Consider the following 19,666-nt stretch of genomic DNA (forward strand, 5'->3'; position numbering starts at 1 on the left):
TGCATGTGCGTGTACGTGTGCATGTGCGTGCGTGTGTGTGTGTGTGTGTGTGTGTGTGTGTGTGTGTGTGTGTGTATCAGAAATAAAAAGACCTTAATGCCTATTCCTGGAATTAATTTATCAGTAAAGTGAAAATGAACATACTGATGATAATAAAAAATAAAATAAAACTATTGGATGAAACTCATAAAATTTGTCTTACAATTATTCTTTTGCCACTAATATTTTCTGATTCTGGTATCTCTCTCACAGTACTAGGCACCATGCAACCACAGAATGAAATTTACTTCGCCACACTTTTTGTTTTTAGAAACAGTCTATATTTCTACATGTTTTATAAAATAAATACTGATTTTTTTGGCTCTTCTTTGTAAAAAATGGAGCTTGATGTCAGTGATGATATCAAGACTCCCTACACTCCCATAATAGAGACAGGGTCATAAGTGTTCTCCAATCTGGAGACATGGAGAAAGACAGTACAGTTGCTTGTGAAAAGTTTGTTTGCAAGGAAAACCTTTGTTTTGAGATGGCTTTTGGTAAAGGTGATAAGTGCATGCAAATGAAACTGTTAAAAGATGAAGTCATTTCAAATCCAGCTACAGATCTTAGAGAGGTACTTAATATCTGTAGCTGGAAAGATTCTCATGTAGAGTTGAGAAGTGAACCAGGTGAAACCATGATTTAGAAATGCATACTGGAAAAAAAAAAGAGAATATAATTCTGTCGAAAGAGTTTGGTTTAGGAAATTGATGAGGAATTTAAAATATGAACTAAGACTTGGACATGAAAATTCGATTTAGAGAAAATTACAGTCACTACATGATGAGGGGTAGGTTGGTGACTGGGTAATCAACACTCTGAGAAAGGGATAGAGTATACACAATTAGTAAAGTGCCAAAGCAAAACTTACTGTGGCTATTCGACTAGGACAGAGTTCCAATAGGGCCAAATATAAGAGCAATTTGTGTATTATTGCATATTCTCAAATTAACTCTGCTAGTAAAGTTATGTTTTCTACTTATCAGATATTGTTCCACCATCCCCCAAACCCACCTATGAATATAGCTGTGCATTTTAGCAAGTAATAAGGGGTAGAAGGAAACTGAAGTGTAACTAATCCCTATATAGGGATGAAGTTTTCCTATGTAAAGCTTGACAGCTCATTTTATTATTATGGCCAAGTTATTGGCCAGAGTGTGGGTTGGCTTGTATCCAAGTGTAATCTGAGCTCTGTGAAAAGTTAGTACAACAGGGACCACACTTCAGCCTGTTTCTCAATTGAATTTCCAAGCTTCAAATTATGCACACTTTTGTTGGTGTTACAGTAACCATGGTAAGCATCCTCCTCTCTAAACAGGTTTTTACTGATTGCTTTCCCATATTTGCTCCTATTTACAGTCCAGCTGAAACTTTCAATCAGTAGAGCTGATTGTTTTTGAAGTTGTTTCCAGTATTAATCTGGGCATTTTGGGGTTGTTTTTCTATGATAGTAATCTCAGCAGGTTCCATAGAAGTGCTTATTCAGTCCTTTCCCAGTTCCTAAGAGTAATGAATATTCTTGTTCATGCACAGTCCTTACCCATCCCATCCCCAAGAGTTTCTCTCATCAGTGGTAATTGCAACTCCTTCCTGCCACATTCAGATGTTTTACCATGTCTTTGCCCAATAAACAAAAAGTTAGAATACTAGCCCAGGCAGATCATCAGTCAAACGGGTTTTCAAACCTTCCCCAATAGGCTTGCTACTGGACCAGGTTCACACTCCAGAAGTATGGAGGAACCCTGCTATGCAGGCTTTAGGCGGGGTCTAGCCCACTACCCCTCAGGCCTTCTCCAGGCCCTTGCCGCTCTCGGTAGCGCCCCGCTCCCCCTCCCCGCCTGCCCACAGGTCCCCTAAGCGTCTGTCTCGCTGCCCTAAGACTACGCCTTCGCCCCGCCCCCACCCCCGCCACTCTTGATCATGCTCCGCCCCCGCCCTCCGGTCCGCGTCGCCTCTTCTCGCCCACAGCAGGCCAGGCGGCTACCGCTAGCTCAGCGGAGCGTGGCCTGGGCGGCATCAGGCCTTGGATCGTCAGCAGGCCTTGGGTCGTCAGCGGGCCCCAGCCGCAGAAGGCAGCGCCTCGCGACAAGGCCGGCCGCCCGCCAGTTGCCTCCCAACACCAAAGCCAACCCGCAATATCCCGGCGTTCCTTCAGGGCGGGTGTGTCTGAGTTCCGAGATGCATTCTGGAGACAGGGCCCTGAGGAGACTCCGCACCGAGACGGTATTGGGGCACCGAGGGAATGACGAGCGCTAGACAGGCCCCTTCCTGGCGCTGAGGAGACACCCGCACCGGGGAAACGCCCTGGCTGCTAGACCTGACAGGGTTGCTGCCTGTGAGTTCGCTTGTCTCCCCCCCCCCCCCCCGCCCCACTGGCTTTAGGCGTGGGGGGCCCTTGGATTCCACAGGCCCACCTCCCCAGAATCGCAGCTTCTTGAACTCCCTACGTTCGCCTGCGTTGGGGCCCAGCTCATTTTGCACACCCTGTCGCAAGCGGCTTGAGGTAAGCACATTTGATTATTTAGAGGACTCTAGTCCCCATATTGTAGCCACAGGTCAGGAAATGGAGCAGAGCAGAAGAGCCTTTCGTTCTGACGTCAGGAATTAAAATATGCAACAGGCAGGGCAGGTCAAGAAACTACTAGAAGTGTCTGTTTCCTACAGAAAGGAGACTTGTCTAAGACTGGAAACTTAGTGAGGTTCTTCCAAATCCAAGATGGGCAAGGAGAGGCCTGCTCCTTAAATCTGGGTTTGAGCTTCCTCTGTTGGCTCCTGGTGAGAATGTTGCAGGCAGCTACAGGTGAGCAACTGAGTCAACGTTTTCTATGCCTCCTGCAATGTCCATAGTGATTTTTCCTCATGAAAAAGACTTGTGAAGCGAGTTTTTGGTTCCTTAAAAGCTAAACTTTAAGCCATAATTTTAAAGGGACTTTTTTATTTTTACCTTTCATAACCAAATAACAAGACTGTTTTAATTCACTTTTATAGTGAATACTTGTGCTTACATAGCTAAAGCAAACACAATGAGATAAGAAATATATCTTGTGCAGTTTCTTCTCTATTAATATTAACTGGGATCCAAATGTGTATGAAAATTTAAGGAGAAAAGCGCTAGAGAAAAGTTGTAAATAACACCAGATGTCACTGTGATTCCTTATTTTGTCAAATGACTAAATGATTTAAGTTATCAGTTTATCTCCAATGGTAGCCTTAGAAATTTGCTTTGTTCCCCTTACCCCCCAGAAAGGAGTGACACGAAAAAGGATCAGAAAACGGACTTCAGTGTTGCTGAAACAGTTTTCTTTCCAGTTGATGGATATTTTAATGATTGGAAGAAGAGCACCGAGAAATTGAAGAGATTAGATTCTTTTAGAGGTACAGATAAACTTGATAGAAGAAGATTTGGAAGTATTTAAGAAGAAGTTTGAAATAAAGGCAGAAATTTTGATCTAATGTGTCAACCATTTAGCACTTTAAACACTTGTTCAGAACATTTTCCTTCCCAAGATGAAAGAAGAAACAGTTGACAAACCATTATACTTGAGACTACTCGGAGAAAAATAATATTGAAGTCTGCTAATTCTGAGAATAACAATATTTTATCATCTTCTTTTGGGAAACAGAAAAACAATACCGTGTGTGTGTGTTTAATTTAATCACTAAGGATAATGTCTTGTGCTACATGATGAAAATGACTTCAATTGAATTTGGAAATTTTTTATCTTCTTTTTTTACATGATATTTCAGGTTTATTAGATTTACATAAAGGGAATAAATGCTGGATTCACTGTATTTTCTGACTACACTGCTGTTTTCTGTGCATTATGGAGACACTGTAGACATTAATATTCCTTGAAATTTTATTTTGTTGGAATCAAAACTGCCAGGGACATAGATATGCTATATAATTTTCTCTTTATAGCAATTTTCCTTGCTTTGGATGAGCTGAATGTCACCTGGATTTTACAGCCTATGCGGTATAAAGTCTGTTTTATCTAGATCTTTAATATATAATTCATAATAACCAGATGGGATACACACTAAACACTGTGCTTAACACATATGCCTAAGGAAAGTATCTTCCCCATGGATCATGGCGTTAATGTTTACAGGACATATCCCATTTTTAACATTGATGATGTGTCATTTTTCTACTTGTGAAGACTTTGTGAGCAATTATTCTGAAAGGGCAGTTTTCACAGATGATATACAATGGTTTAAGACACAGAAAGTACAAGATTTCAAACCGAGCCAAAAACTTCATCCAAACTTATATTTTGATGGCGGAGATATACAAACATTGAAACAAAAATCTCATACAAGCCATTTGCATCTGTTTAGAGCTATCAAAAGTGCGGTGACAATTATGCTGTCCAATCCATCATACTACCTACCTCCACCCAAGCATGCTGATTTTGCTGCCAAGTGGAATGAAATATATGGTAATAATCTTCCTCCTTTAGCACTGTATTGTTTATTATGTCCTGAAGACAAAGTTGCCTTTGAATTTGTCATGGAATACATGGACAGGATGGTTAGCTACAAAGACTGGCTAGTTGACAATGCACCAGGGGATGAGGTTCCAGTTGGCCATTCTTTAACAGGTTTTGCCACTGCCTATGACTTTTTATATAATCTATTAGGTAATCAGAGAAAACAAAAATACCTAGAAAAAATATGGGTTATTACTGAGGAAATGTATGAATATTCCAAGATTCGTTCGTGGGGCAAACAACTTCTTCATAACCACCAAGCTACAAATATGGTAGCATTACTCATAGGGGCCTTGGTTACAGGAGTAGATAAAGGATCTAAAGCAAACACATGGAAACAAATTGCTGTTGAAGTGATGGAAAAGACTATGTTTCTTTTGAATCATATTGTAGATGGCTCCTTGGATGAAGGTGTGGCCTATGGAAGCTATACATCCAAATCAGTTACACAATACGTTTTCTTGGCACAACGCCATTTTAATATCAACAACTTGGATAATAACTGGTTAAAAATGCACTTTTGGTTTTATTATGCTACACTTTTACCTGGCTATCAAAGAACTGTAGGTATAGCAGATTCCAATTATAATTGGTTTTATGGTCCAGAGAGCCAGTTAGTTTTCTTGGATAAGTTTGTTTTAAGGAATGGCGCTGGAAATTGGTTGGCTCAGCAAATTAGAAAGCATCGACCTAAGGATGGACCAATGGTTCCTTCCACTGCCCAAAGGTGGAGTACTCTTCATACTGAATACATTTGGTATGATCCAAGGCTTACCCCACAGCCTCCTGTTGACTTTGGCATTGCAAAAATGCACACATTTCCTAACTGGGGAGTTGTGACTTATGGGGGTGGGCTGCCAAACACACAGACCAATACCTTTGTGTCTTTTAAATCTGGGAAACTAGGGGGACGAGCTGTGTATGACATAGTTCACTTTCAGCCGTATTCCTGGATTGATGGATGGAGAAGCTTTAATCCAGGGCATGAACATCCAGATCAAAATTCATTTACTTTTGCCCCCAATGGGCAAGTATTTGTTTCTGAGGCTCTTTATGGACCTAAGTTGAGCTACCTTAACAATGTATTGGTGTTTGCCCCATCACCGTCTAGTCAGTGTAATCATCCTTGGGAAGGTCAACTGGGAGAATGTACACAGTGGCTCAGGTGGACGGGTGAAGAGGTGGGTAATGCAGCTGGGGAAGTTATTACTGCCTCTCAACATGGAGAAAGGATGTTTGTAAGTGGTGAAGCAGTATCTGCTTATTCTTCAGCAATGAGGCTGAAAAGTGTCTATCGTGCTTTACTTCTTTTAAATTCTCAAACTCTGCTTGTTGTTGATCATATTGAAAGGCAAGAAGCTTCCCCAATAAATTCTGTCAGTGCCTTCTTTCATAATTTGGATATTGATTTTAAGTACATCCCTTACAGGTTTATGAATAGGTATAATGGTGCAATGATGGATGTGTGGGATGCACATTATAAAATGTTTTGGTTTGATCACCATGGCAACAGTCCTGTGGCTAATATACAGGAAGCAGAACAGGCTGCTGAATTTAAGAAAAGGTGGACTCAGTTTGTTAATGTTACTTTTCCTATGGAATCCACAATCACAAGAATTGCTTATGTATTTTATGGTCCATATGTCAATGTTTCTAGCTGCAGATTTATTGACAGTTCTAGTTCTGGCCTTCAGCTTTCTCTAAATGTCAACAATACTGAATATAGTGTTTCTGTTGTAACTGACTACCAAAACCTGAAAAGCAGATTCCATTACCTGGGATTTGGTGGTTTTGCTAGTGTGGCTAATCAAGGCCAAATAACTCAGTTTGGTTTGGGCACTCAAGCAATAGTAAACCCTGTAAGGCATGATAGAGTTATTTTCCCTTTTGGGTTTAAATTTAATATAGCAGTTGGATTCATTTTATGTATTAGTTTGATTATTTTAACTTTTCAATGGCGGTTTTACCTTTCCTTTAGAAAGCTAATGCGGTGTGTTTTAGTACTTATTATTGCTTTGTGGTTTATTGAGCTTCTGGATGTATGGAGCACTTGCACTCAGCCCATCTGTGCAAAATGGAAAAGGACTGAAGCCAAGGCAAATGAAAAGGCCATGATTTCTGAAGGGCATCATGTGGATCTTCCTGATATTGTTATTACCTCACTTCCTGGTTCAGGAGCTGAAATTCTCAAACAGCTTTTTTTCAACAGTAGTGATTTTCTCTATATGAGAATTCCTACAGCCTACATGGATATCCCTGAAACTGAATTTGAAATTGACTCATTTGTAGATGCTTGTGAATGGAAAGTATCAGATGTCCACAGTGGTCATTTTCAACTTCTTCAAGGGTGGCTGATATCATTGGTCCAAGACACAAAACTTCACTTGCAGAATATTCATCTACGTGAAACTAGTAGAAATAAACTGCCTCAATATTTTACAGTGAATAAGGACAAAAAACAAAAATTGAAAAGGAGGGAGCCTTTGTCAGAGCAAAAAAGTAGAATTAAAGGAGCTTTTGATAGAGATGCTGAATATATTAGGGCTTTGAGGAGACACCTAGTTAATTACCCAAGTGCACGTCCTGTGCTTAGTTTAAGTAGTGGTAGCTGGACATTGAAGCTTCACTTTTTTCAGGAGGTTTTAGGTACATCAATGCGGGCATTGTATATAGTAAGAGACCCTAGAGCTTGGATATATTCAATGTTATATGGTAGTAAACCAAATTTTTATTCTTTAAAGAATGTACCAGAGCACTTAGCAAAATTGTTTAAAATAGAAGAAGGTAAAATCAAATGTAACATGAATTCAGGCTATGCTTTTGAGTATGAACCACTGAAAAAAGAATTAGAGACATCCCAATCAAATACTGTTTCCTTATTATCTCATTTATGGTTAGCAAACACTAAAGCAGCCTTGAGAATAAATACAGATTTGCTGCCTACTAGCTACCATCTGGTCAAGTTTGAAGATATTGTTCATTTTCCTCAGAAGACTACTGAAAGGATTTTTGCTTTCCTTGGAATTCCATTGTCTCCTGCTAGTTTAAACCAAATACTGTTTGCCACTTCCACAAACCTTTTTTATCTTCCTTATGAGAGGGAAATATCACCATCTAATACTAATATTTGGAAAAAAAATATGCCTAGAGATGAAATTAAACTAATTGAAAACATCTGCTGGACACTAATGGATCATCTAGGATACCCAAAGTTTATGGACTAAGTGCTGCAGGACAGCAAAAATTTGCACTAATGTGTCCCCACCTACTTTGTGGATATGAACTAAAAAAACTCGTTTATTCTTGTACATGTGTGTATGTCTGTAGAGAGAGTGTGTGTTCAGTCTGTTATTACACAGAGGGATATTTTAAATAGGCACCATATGTGGCCTAGCAGGGTTTATTATTATGTTACCACTTTCTTTGCCTTGGTTTCTGAATTTTTTTCTGCTACAATGTTTCTGCTACAGGTGTATATATTGGAGGGGGATCATCTGGGAATGTGGGAATATTTTAATGTATTTTAACACTCCTTCTTTGGATACTGTGCTAATCTATCTTGGGAACTCAAACACTACAAAAGGCCTTGCAAATGCTGCTTTACCCAGTCATCTCTTCCTCTTAAGATGGTCTACAAATGTTTCTTATGTTTTTAAAAAGGTCTAACACTTATCCTGCACAAAGAAAAAGAGAAATAAAAAAGAAAAAAAAAAAGAATTTCTCTTATTTTGTGTAATGTTCAGTGAAATCACTGGGGAATTGATAAAAGATCCTATTAGAAGTTTTAGAAAATATAGATGAAAATGCAGAATAAAGGTTTTATTTTTCTTTTCTTTTTTCTTTGCTTAACAAATAAGACTGAGCAGTGAATGCTAAAATTTGATGGACTATTTTGGAAATGCTTCTTTGATTTGCCTCCCTGAAGCTACAGCTGTTCAACATCACACCATGCCCACACTATCTAGCCTTTCTGTCATTGTCAACAAAAAAAGACAGTAGTTATTCCCAAGAAAACTACTTGGTTTAGAAGTCACAGCACCCTTCTCTGTTTCTAATGATTAATTTGTGTTAAAGACTACCACAGACGTATAATCAAATTTAGTTGTGTGATATTACGATTTACTCCTCAAAGCAACAACCATCTAATGCAACTTGTATTTTTTTTTTTTTTTCGGAGAGGGAGGGATCATGTTGAGTGAGTTGGTAGTGAATGGAAGCAGAATTAAAAAGCTGTCTGACTTACCCTGTTTCACTTTGGCTAAAATTCCATGCTGTCAGTGTCTCCAAAATTTGAATGCAATTGAGAGGTGATGTTAGAGGCATCTATTCTCTTTACCATCTGCATCTTATTATAAATGCAGTCAACATAAAATGTGGTTCATTTTACTTATTTGTTTCTCAAATCAAAAATGCTCTGCTATTATAAGACAGTGGAGTAATTACAATGTGTTGGGTGAACATTATCAGGCAGTATCGAGATTTCATGTAAATCTATGAAGATTAGAGTATTTTTCCTGATAATTGAAACTACAGCTACTTCAAGCTCTCTAACATTAAGAGTTTACCACTCTGGACTAGATAAAAGTGTCTTTTTCTCAGTAGATTGCTATTATGTCTAAATGTGCCTCTGGAATGATAAACCTGAGCATTTGTTACATTGCAACAGAATTTAACTTAGCTGTTATTTTTTCTCTTCTATTATGACATGTGTGAGGATTGTTCTATGTCTCCTATATTCTTCCCACATGGGACTCATAATTTTGCCTCCATGTTAAAATGAATAGAAACTAATACAAATTGAAAACTCAATTCTACATTTTTATTTTCAAGAGTATTGCTCTCTCTTTTGACAACATGCATGTAAAATTATTACCTGGATGATAACACCATTTTCATTAATGGGCAGAGTCTCTCTGGTTGATTTCAATTCCCAGAATGATAGTAAGTCAGATCAAATAGAAAAGCTCTGGGGTAGAAGGGCAATACATCATACTAAGGGAAGAATTAGAAATGGGTATATGTAGAGAGAAAACAGTGAAAGGTACTTCTGTCTTTCTTTGAATATTTTATAGAAATGCTCCCATGGGCAGAAAGTGGTCAATGGTCCATGTGCAGGAAAAAGGGAAGAAGATATTTTGAAAATGTGAATAATTTTGAGATGAGATATGGGAATATTTTACTGATAAATTACAATGGATCCTAGCTTTCAGCTTCACAGTGCAATTCACATCCCTTCAGAGGAATATTTTATACAAAAAAGGGATCAGTTGAATTTGCCTGTGTATGTTCATGCCTGAACCCTCTTGTCTTACAATTGAGTAGTTAAGGTGAGTGACACTTTTGACACATCTTGGTCATAAATACCCTTTAAACTTATTACTACCTTGCAAATAGAATTAATATTTTTATTGCTCATGAAGAATATGACCCTTTAAAATATTCTGTTAAAGCGATCACTTTATCAATGTCCTCAATCTTAAGTCTGATTGGTTTAACTACCCATTTAAAAAATAATATTGGAGTTTTGAGAAATTGGACTATCAGGTGACAGAGTAGAGAAACATTGGTAGTGAAGTTTTCAAAAATATCAACAAGTACAAATTTACTTTAGATGAATAGAAAATAACCTACCCTAAAGATAAAACTCATGGAGTTGTATTTTTGAAAAGCCTAGTTACTAACTTTATGAATATGCTTAAATTCAATTTGTGAGTTTTATCAAGCAGATATACATGTGCCTATCAAGCCTAGATTTCACAAATAACATATTTGGTTTCTTTAGGCAGAAGAATGAATTGCCTTTAAAAAATATGAAGCAAAATTTTTCAAGTTTTAAGATCTGTCAGGATCTGTTAAGTTATGCTTTGAAAATGTCTCAAAGAATCATCTACCTTTCCATGTACTGCCATGTTATAATTTCACTGTCTGTACTTTTAATTGATATTATTGATTGGAAGATTTTGTGCATTATGACAAATCTTAGATATTTTAAATGAAACCTGTCATTAATTTTGAGTAATGTAATACTACAGTTTTACAATCTTTGACCATAACTGGGAGATTTTTCAAGGACTAAGAAGTATTTAGGAAAAAAAAAACCTACCACATGTAGGAAGGCTTAACATTCTAAACTCTATCAACATATTGAAAATTGAACTGTTTTTGTTTTTTGCTTATTTGTCTTGGCTAAATTATCTAATTTTCTTACATATTTTTCTTCATTTTAGCAGAGAAAAACATCCAAATAATTGGCAAGATCTAAAGAACTTAATATTTGAACAGGTGATGGCAGGCTATTTTGTAGATTTGTAACATTTCTTGACTTGATATTTGTGCTATATACAATTATGTAGGTTTATGTTGTGTTCAACATAAGTAATACCTGTTTAATTTATTTTTTTAATTACTGAAGTAGAGTTACTGAGGTCTGTAAACTTTCAAATGTTTTTTGTGTTTATGTATGTGTGTGTGGATGCTTTTGGTGATTGATAAAATTTTCTAGTTGCTGTGGAAATGAATCAGATGAAAGATCATAAACAGAACTCCCTGATTAATATAAAAATGAAGAGCTAAAGGCAATTTATTGCTTTTATGGATAATGATTAGAACAATATATTACTGATATATTATGTATAAACTTGAAATCCATATCAGATAATTTGTGTAAATTAAGCCTGCTGATAAATGCTTTGTTCAAACCAACAGGTAGGCTTTCCTTTGCTAAAGTTTATATTTTATTCCCTCAAAAGAGTAAAACCATTGGTACTTTTTTAACACTCCTTCCCAACTAGTCAAATGTATAATAGTGATTTTGGTTTAAACATTTTGAATCAAAGGATTTTCTAATGAGGAAAAATAGTAAGAGAGGTAGAAATCTGGGGAGAATGAACTTTCTACTAATTGCAGTGGAAAGGGTATATTAATTCATTTACCTCTCTTTTCCATAATACTCTCAAAACCAAAAATGCCTCCAGATAACCGTGATACCCAGTGTAATTCTCAATTCAGGTAATGTCATAAAAAACTATCTAATATACCTTGTATCCACTGGATACTATCTTATAGGAGCCTGTAGTAATTTGAACTATATGGTCCTTTTAATTTTGTGACTAGCAGTCAATCCAATATATACAAACAATTTTTTAAATATAGAAAAATATCTTCACTTTTTTAATTCTTTGTACACAGTGTTAGAAGGGCAAAGAGGAGAAGAAAGAAGAGGAAGGAAATTGAAGTGACAGGAAAGGAGGAAGGCAGGGCGTAATGTGTTAGCATTCTTATTCATTATTGTTTAAACTATTTTTAAAAGAACTTGGACCATTAGAGTATATAAAACTTGAAAAACCAAAGCTGTTAAATTGCAGTGATTTGCTTATTTAATTCTTTAACTGTTGCTGTATTTCTCTGAGTCTTCTGATTGACTGTCTTATTTCAAGTGTGTTAATCCTAATCTTTTATATTTTTGACTTTTTTATTTATTCATATTACATCCTGAATATTATCTCCTCACTTGTATCTTCCCATTCACACCCTCCCTCCCATTATTTTCCCCCTATTTCCTTCCCCTAGACCTCTGACAGAAGGGACCTCCTTCCCTACCATATGGCCACAGCATATCAGGTCTCATCCAGAAACCCTGATTCCTCTTCCTTTGCGTACAGCCACGTGTCCACACCCAGGGGAAGTGGGTAAATCTGGGATACCAGAGTTCATGTAAGACACAGTCTCTGATCTTTCCACAACTGTAAAGAATGAGCTGTCAATTTGCTAGATATAAAAAGGGGGGCTATGCTTACTGCATGCATTTTCTTGGTTGGTACAACAGTTTGTGCATGGTCCCCAGGGTGCAGATCCAGTAGCCTTGATGGTTTCCTTGTGGAGCTCCTGACACACATGGTTTATACTCACTTAAGAGTGAATATTAGCCTAATGTATGTGTCATCTGAGAGACTGCACTCAGCGGGGTATCAGCACAGATGATGAGTCTCCTTGTTGGACTCAGGGTGGAGTGATGAGAGAGATTAATCCTGATCATACATTTCAATTAATGTCTTGGATTTTGAGAGTAAAAAATTTCAGGTAATGGCCAAAACATTAATATTATTATTTAAGATAAAAAAAATATGTCTATGTCTGCATGAGCTTGCAGGAGCAAGTGTCCTTGGAAGAGGCCAGAGCCATCATGTATCTTAATTTCTGGTTGCCTCACACTAGTAGGAAGGGAGGATACAGGTTATCTTTTCTGTTCATCACATTCAAGAAGAGGCATGACACATCTAACATTTGGGTTATGGTCATGCAGCTTGAAGTCAACCTTGCACTCCACAGGCCATATCTAAAGAAAAACAGCCAAACTTAAAATTTTACTTCCTATTCAGGAGACTGCCATCTGAAAAGTTAATTTAAGGAAAAACTTGAGACACTTGATTACATATAACTAAACACTAATAATTTTCATTGCAAAGTAAAGTATTCCAGAATAATGTAACAAGAAAAGTGGAGGAATATGACGTTCTGTGTACTGATATCAGGAATTCATGGTAGAGAAAAATCACAAGGATCTCAAACATTAACACAACTGTAGAATGAATAGTATTATTTTGGGTATAGTTCATTTGAATCTATGAGAGGGAATATATTTGATCTCCCTCACAATAAACTTTGACATAAAAAACACGGAAGCATTAAAATGAAAATTAAATTTGTTGTTTTGATTTCTTTTGAGCAAAAGCCATTGAAATAGGGCCTTATTCATGATAGGCAAATACTCTGTCACTGAACTAGTTCAACATTCCTACATTATTTCACTTCAATATAAAAGCAAGTATAGACCTAAATGGAAAATTAATAGCTTATTTAGTTATTTTAGGAAGGCATGAATACTAAATAGGCCTGTTCAGGCAAATATTTTATCACTAAGCTTCAACTCCAGGTGGAAAAAAAGTACTTCTAAGAAGAAAATTTCAAATGTGATACTGTGATCTTCTTACAGAATTAGAGCTTTTAAAAAAATTGTATGATAGAACAGTAATTTAATATATTTGATTAATTCATTTTGTTTTTATACAACTTTAAATCTCATCTACTTATTGCTACTGGTTTTCATACAATTGCACTCTATACACGATGTGACTTTTGATCTGTGGTCAGCAGCTTGCTTCCCAATTTTGGTTGCTTTCTATGTATGTTTGCATATCTGTGTATTGGGGGATGGTGAGGATGTTGGAATCCCCCTAACACCAACATTTCCTGACCTGACCTGCGGGGTTCGACTAAAACTCAGGAGGGAGGTCACCTGTTGAGAATGCAAGACACAAAGAAGGAGAGCAAGTCTGATTGAAAAACTATCAAACTTTATTAGTCAGGTAGTAGCTTTTATAATTCAGAAGGCAGGAAAGTATATTGCTATAGCAATGCAGCTGCAGGGTTTTCTCAAAACACAGGGAATTTCGGGCAGGGTCATAATGTCCTGTCACACAGGGTCTCTTGTTTTGTCTTCATCTAGCTTTAGTCTAACTGTTGACTCACAACAAGGTTGCTCCATCCCTATCTGTCTTTAGCTGCTGACTAACAACAGGGTCACCTAATTTCTGGTGAAAGGTAAGCTCTGGAAAAAACAGAGACTTAAAGGTACAGACTTGGACAAGATGGCTGAACATTGGCCATATGGCCTTTTGTCCCCAACAATTTCTGCCAGGGGTTGGGTGAAAATCCTCAAGGGATGAAGAATGAAACTGGATAGTGCTATCTTGCAATTATTGGTCAAAATCGTCCAGAGACTTACGTCATGGTATACTTTTCTTACACATTTAAACACAGCAGAACTGTTTACTTGTGACCTTGGCTGATAAACAGGGCTCATGTAACTGGCAAACCTGGTTTCACAATACTTTCTCTAAGCTATGCTTCCTACAGAGGGAACTCAAGTACTTTCGTACACGTGCACGTGGAGGCCAGAAACTGATGTCAGGTATCTTCTCATTCACTCTTCATGGTATTTTTGAAATACAATCTCTCTCTGACAAAGGAGCTAATAGAATTTTCCAACCTTTCATTTTCTTTTATAAAAATGAGAAAGGGAAGAATTATTTATTTTTTAAAATTCTTTTTATTACTTGTACACAAGTGAAAATTAAAGACCTTCCAAAATAGTTGGGAAAAGGGAATAAATATGTACTCATTGGAAACATAGCTTATTCATATTATTGGTACATCTATTAAATTATTTTTTATTTTTATTTTAATAATATTTTATGAAGGAGGTGTGGCACTGTGATTTCCAAAATCCCATGTCAGTTGCAGTTTCTTTCTCCTTTCCTCCAAGTAATGATGCTGTTGATTTTTCAAGGAAAAGCAATTCAGCCTCTGCTCCTGCAGATGAGCCACTATCAAAATCTTTTTGGTATCCTACCAAGTTCCTGTCTACAGACTCACTTACACTTCCAACAAAATTTTCAACTCAACTCTGACCTGTCCCACTTCGACTCTCTGGTTTTTATTGGCTTCAATATTGAAACTAAAGGACACACCTAACATCCTGTATACCAGATATATAATTTGGATGCTGGATATATGATCATGAAAGGAAATACTTGACAAAAAGAGAAAATAGACATAAAATAGTACTTAGATCCAATAAAAAAGTGGACTATAATACTCATGTAAACAATCTGCCTGCATCTGTATTAGAAATCTTAGGAATTTCATCCTGTCAATCAAATAGTACTTGCACATCCAATTATAGTCTCTAAATTTTTTTTTTAATTTTAAAGAAACTACTCTCAAGAGGTTTCCACTCTTCTGAAAATTATACCACCAAGATATGAAAACTGCCGGATGATAGTTTGAATTCTATAACAATCTTTTTGGTATTATGCACAGAATGTATAAAAGTGGTCAAAACCATTTTTTCTTCTGATTTAATTCTTATTGCATCAGTTTTGATTCCTAACTTGCAGCTGTCTACAAATCTTGAAATTATGCCCTTTATCTGCCTTCTTCCTGTACATTAATTAAAGCTTTAACATGACAGGGCTAAGAGCCAACACGATATAACATTTTGCTGATGATATTAGAATTTTTTACCTTAATGTACATTGTCACAATTTTGGAATTCAATTTTATTGTAATACTTTAATTTTCTGCAAGAAAAATAAGATTGTTTTCCTATGTTTTTTAAAAATATACATTTACATTATTACACATCAGTAAAATAAACTACGTACAGTAGGAATAACCATGAGACAAACAGGAATTATATAAATGTTACATTCATAGTGATTTGGCCATTTGTATTTGGCAAACTTGAAGTAAATATCTTTCCTAACTTGTTGGCTCTAAATTTCTTAATGAAGATTAATATCTATCATATCTCCTCTGTATTAATTTAAAACATCTATCTTGATCTAAAAATATTTCAACCCCTAACCTACTAAGCTTAATTGAAATACTAAACTATCTGGTCTTCAAACCCATCAGAGACTTGAGAAGGGATAAAACTTAAATACCTGAGTGAACCCAGAGTGCTTGTTAGCAGCTTCCAAAATGAAAAATTTTCTGAGACAGTTTACTGCCTGAACAGTCACCCAACACAATCTATAATATTGGAGTATATCTTCAGCCTTCTGGCTCAATATATCGGACAGACATAGTTTTGAGGCAGGACCTATTGAAGACTTGCTTACCCTGTCTTGACAGAGTTCGGCCATCCATTCTGCCTTTATCTAAACTTATCCATTTTTAGGCAAAATACTGTCTGTGGCTATATTACCCTTTCCTTTTTTCAGCTGTTGTCTCCTTCCCTACAAAAGAAAGATCAAGGAAAAGAGATAATTCTCTGAGTACAACCCAGTTTCCTCTCTGTAAAAGACCCATAATACTTATAACCAACTCTTAACGAAAATAAGCATCTATAGACCAAGAGAGTAAACAAACCTATCTAACTCCTTTTAGAGGAAATGGGACATTGTTCTTTTAAGGTTTCTTTAGGCTGATTTAGGGCAAATAATTCCTTTAAAGGAAAAATTGAGGAAGGGTTAAGTAAGCCAGGGATAGTATTTGAGGTCCATTTTTCCTAAGTTGTGAAATTCCAGGCTTAATTGGAGTCCTGTGTGAGACAGTCTGAAATGCTGTACTCATTGGGATCAGAAATGTTCCACAGCATTGTCCTGGAAGCTGTCCTGTTCTGATGAGTAACAGCAACTGAGGTGCCTAGGGCTGGAACATGAAGGGTGCAGGATGTCAGCATCCAGCTTTCTGATAAAAATGAATCCTGGCAGGTCTGATCCAGCATCGGGTCCAGTTATTTTGTTCTGAAAACATGACTTCTCACAAGCATTATACAGTTATAATTTTGTGATGGTATGAGGTGTGCAGAATGTACAAATTAATTAAGGCTGGTTCTCTGCTCATTGTATAAGCAGAAGTAAGACATCTCCAAATCTTCCTTCATGTGATACTAAGAATGGCCTCTGTAAGTCACAGAGAATCTGTGCCCCACATGAAGCCTTGCCTATGCATAAACCTTTGTATTTCAGCTAGTCTCAGAGCTATTCCCATGTAGTGGGTTTAGCAATATTAGTCACCTGCTTTTTCTGCAGTTTGAATTCTTTACATCCCAACTGAAGCCCCCTCCCTCATCCTCTCCAGATCCCATTCCCTCTTTCACCTCCTTCCCCCACCCCTAGTCCTTAGCAAGGGGAATTCTCTTCCCTTAACATTTGACCTCAGCCTACCCAGTGTCCTCTGTACTACCTGTAACCTTTTTCTCTATGGCCTGGCTAGGCCATTCTGCCAGAGTAGAAATTAACATTAGGAGGGCTGAATCCATGTCAGAAGTAGTCTCTACTCCATATATTTTGGGACTCACATAGAGACTGTGCTTCTTATCTACTACATCTGAGCAGGAGGTCTAGGTCCACATCCCACATGGACTTTGGTTGGCTCATCAGTCTCTGCATGTAATGTGGTTAACATGAGTTAAGTGGCTAACATCTGCTTATGAGTGAGAATATGCCATATGTTTCTGTCTGGGTCTGAACTACGTCACTCAGGATTATTGCCTCTAGTTCTCTCCATTTGCCTACACATTTCAAGAATGCTTTGTTTTCATAGCTGTGTAATATTCCATAGTATAAATGTGCCTCAGTTTCTTTATCCATTCTTCGACTGAGGGACATCTAAGTTGTTTCCAGATTCTGGCTATTATGAATAAGGCTGCTATGAACATGGTTGAACATACATCCTTGTTGTGTGGTGGAACATCTTTAGGGTACATTCCAAGGTATGGAATAGCTGGGTCTTCAGGTAGCCCTAGTCTCAGTTTTCTGCAAAAGAGCCAGATTGGTTTCCAAAGTGGTTGTCCAAGTTTGCACTCCACCCAGCAGTGAAAGGGTGTTCCTCTTTGTCCACATCATCTCCAGCATGTGCTGTCACTTGAGTTTTTATCTTAGCCATTCTGATGGGTGAAAGATGGAATCTCAGAATTGGCTTCATTTGCATTTCTCTGATGATTAAGAACATTGAGCATTTCTTAAAGAGTTTCTTCATCGTCATTTGATATACCTATGTAATGACTTCTCTTTTTAATTCTGAGCCCCGATGCTATTTTTTCTCCATTGTATGATTTTGGCTTCTTTGTAAAAAAAAAAAAAATCAAATGCCCATAAATGTGTGGTTTTATTTCTGGGTCTTCTATTCCATTCCACTGGTCAATCAACCTATTACCATGCCAGTACCATGCAGTTTTTATTACTGTTGCCCTATAGTACAGCTTGAGATCCAGGATGATTCCTCCAGAAGATCTTTTATTGTACAGGATTGTTTTAGCTATTCTGGGTTTTTTGCTTTTCCATATGTAGTTGAGAGTTGATATTTCAAGGTCTTTAAAGAACTGTCTTAGAATTTTGATGGGAATTGCATTGAATCTATAGATTGCCTTTTGTAAAATGGACATTTCTACTATGCTGATTCTCCCAATCCAGGAACATGGGAGGTCTTTTCAATTCTGATATCTTCTTCTATTTCTTTCTTTTGAGACTTGAAGTTTTTTTCATATAAGACTTTCACTTATTTGGCTAGAGTAACACCAAGATACTTTATACCCTTTGTGGCTGTCATGAAGGGTATAGTTTCTCTAATTTCTTTCTCAGCCTCCTTGTTATTTGTATAGACCACGGCTACTGATTTTTGGGGGGTTGACCTTGTATCCAGCCACTTTACAGAAGGTGTTTATCAGCTGTAGAAGTTCCATGGTGGAATTTTTAGGGCCACTTATGTATACTATCATGTAATCTTCAAATAGTTATAGTTCGACTTCTTCCTTTGCTATTTTCATCCCCTTGATCTCCTTTAGTTGTCTTATTGCTCTTGCTAGAACTTCAAGTACTATGTTGAAGAGATATGGAGAGAGTGGACAGCCTTGTCTTGTTCTTGATTTCAGAGGAATAGATTTAAGTTTCTCTCCATTTAATTTGATGTTGGCTATAGACTTGCTGTATATTGCCTTTATTATGTTGAGGTACGTCCTTGTATTCTTGTTCTCTCCATGATTTTAAATTTGAATTTAAGTCTTTTAACGTATGGTTCATGGTATAGTTTTAAATTGTTGAATTCTCAAAATCATACATAAAAATTTGACATCCTATGGGACTCTAAATGAGAGAAGCATGGGAGAATAGCACAGTAAAAGGATCCAGAGGGTCCTAGAAACCTACAAGTAGAACATTATGATAGGCAGATTTGGGCCCAGGGGTCCCGCTCAAACTAAGGCACCAGCCAAGGACAATAAGGTGGTAAACTTTAAACCCCTACCCAGATCTAGCCAATGGTCAGAATATTCTCCACAGTTGAGTGGAGAGTGGGATATGACTTTCTCACATACTCTGGTGCCTCACATTTGACCATATCCCTTGGAGGGGGAGACCTGGTGGCACTCAGAGGAAGGACAGCAGGTTACCAAGAAGAGACTTGATACCCTATGAGCATATACAGGGGGAGGTAATCCCCCTCAGGAACAGTCATAGGGGACAGGAATAATGGGAAAATGGCGTGGGGAGGGAAGAAAAGGAAGATACAAGTGGTGGGATAAACATTGAGATGTAACAAGAATAAATTAATAAAAAAAAGAAAAAATT

At 37.2% G+C, this 19,666-nt stretch overlaps 1 protein-coding gene across 1 annotated transcript; it reads left to right on the forward strand.

The window, feature by feature from the left end:
- Window positions 1–3,011: 3,011 nt before the first annotated feature.
- Window positions 3,012–7,947, forward strand: Dsel (dermatan sulfate epimerase like). The gene has a single exon (XM_051147199.1). The coding sequence runs from the start codon at window positions 4,133–4,135 to the stop codon at window positions 7,754–7,756; it is 3,624 nt and encodes a 1,207-aa protein (XP_051003156.1). The 5' UTR covers window positions 3,012–4,132; the 3' UTR covers window positions 7,757–7,947.
- The last annotated feature ends 11,719 nt before the right edge of the window (window positions 7,948–19,666 follow it).

This window comes from Acomys russatus, chromosome 6 (assembly GCF_903995435.1).
Source record: "Acomys russatus chromosome 6, mAcoRus1.1, whole genome shotgun sequence".
Taxonomy (NCBI): domain Eukaryota; kingdom Metazoa; phylum Chordata; class Mammalia; order Rodentia; family Muridae; genus Acomys; species Acomys russatus.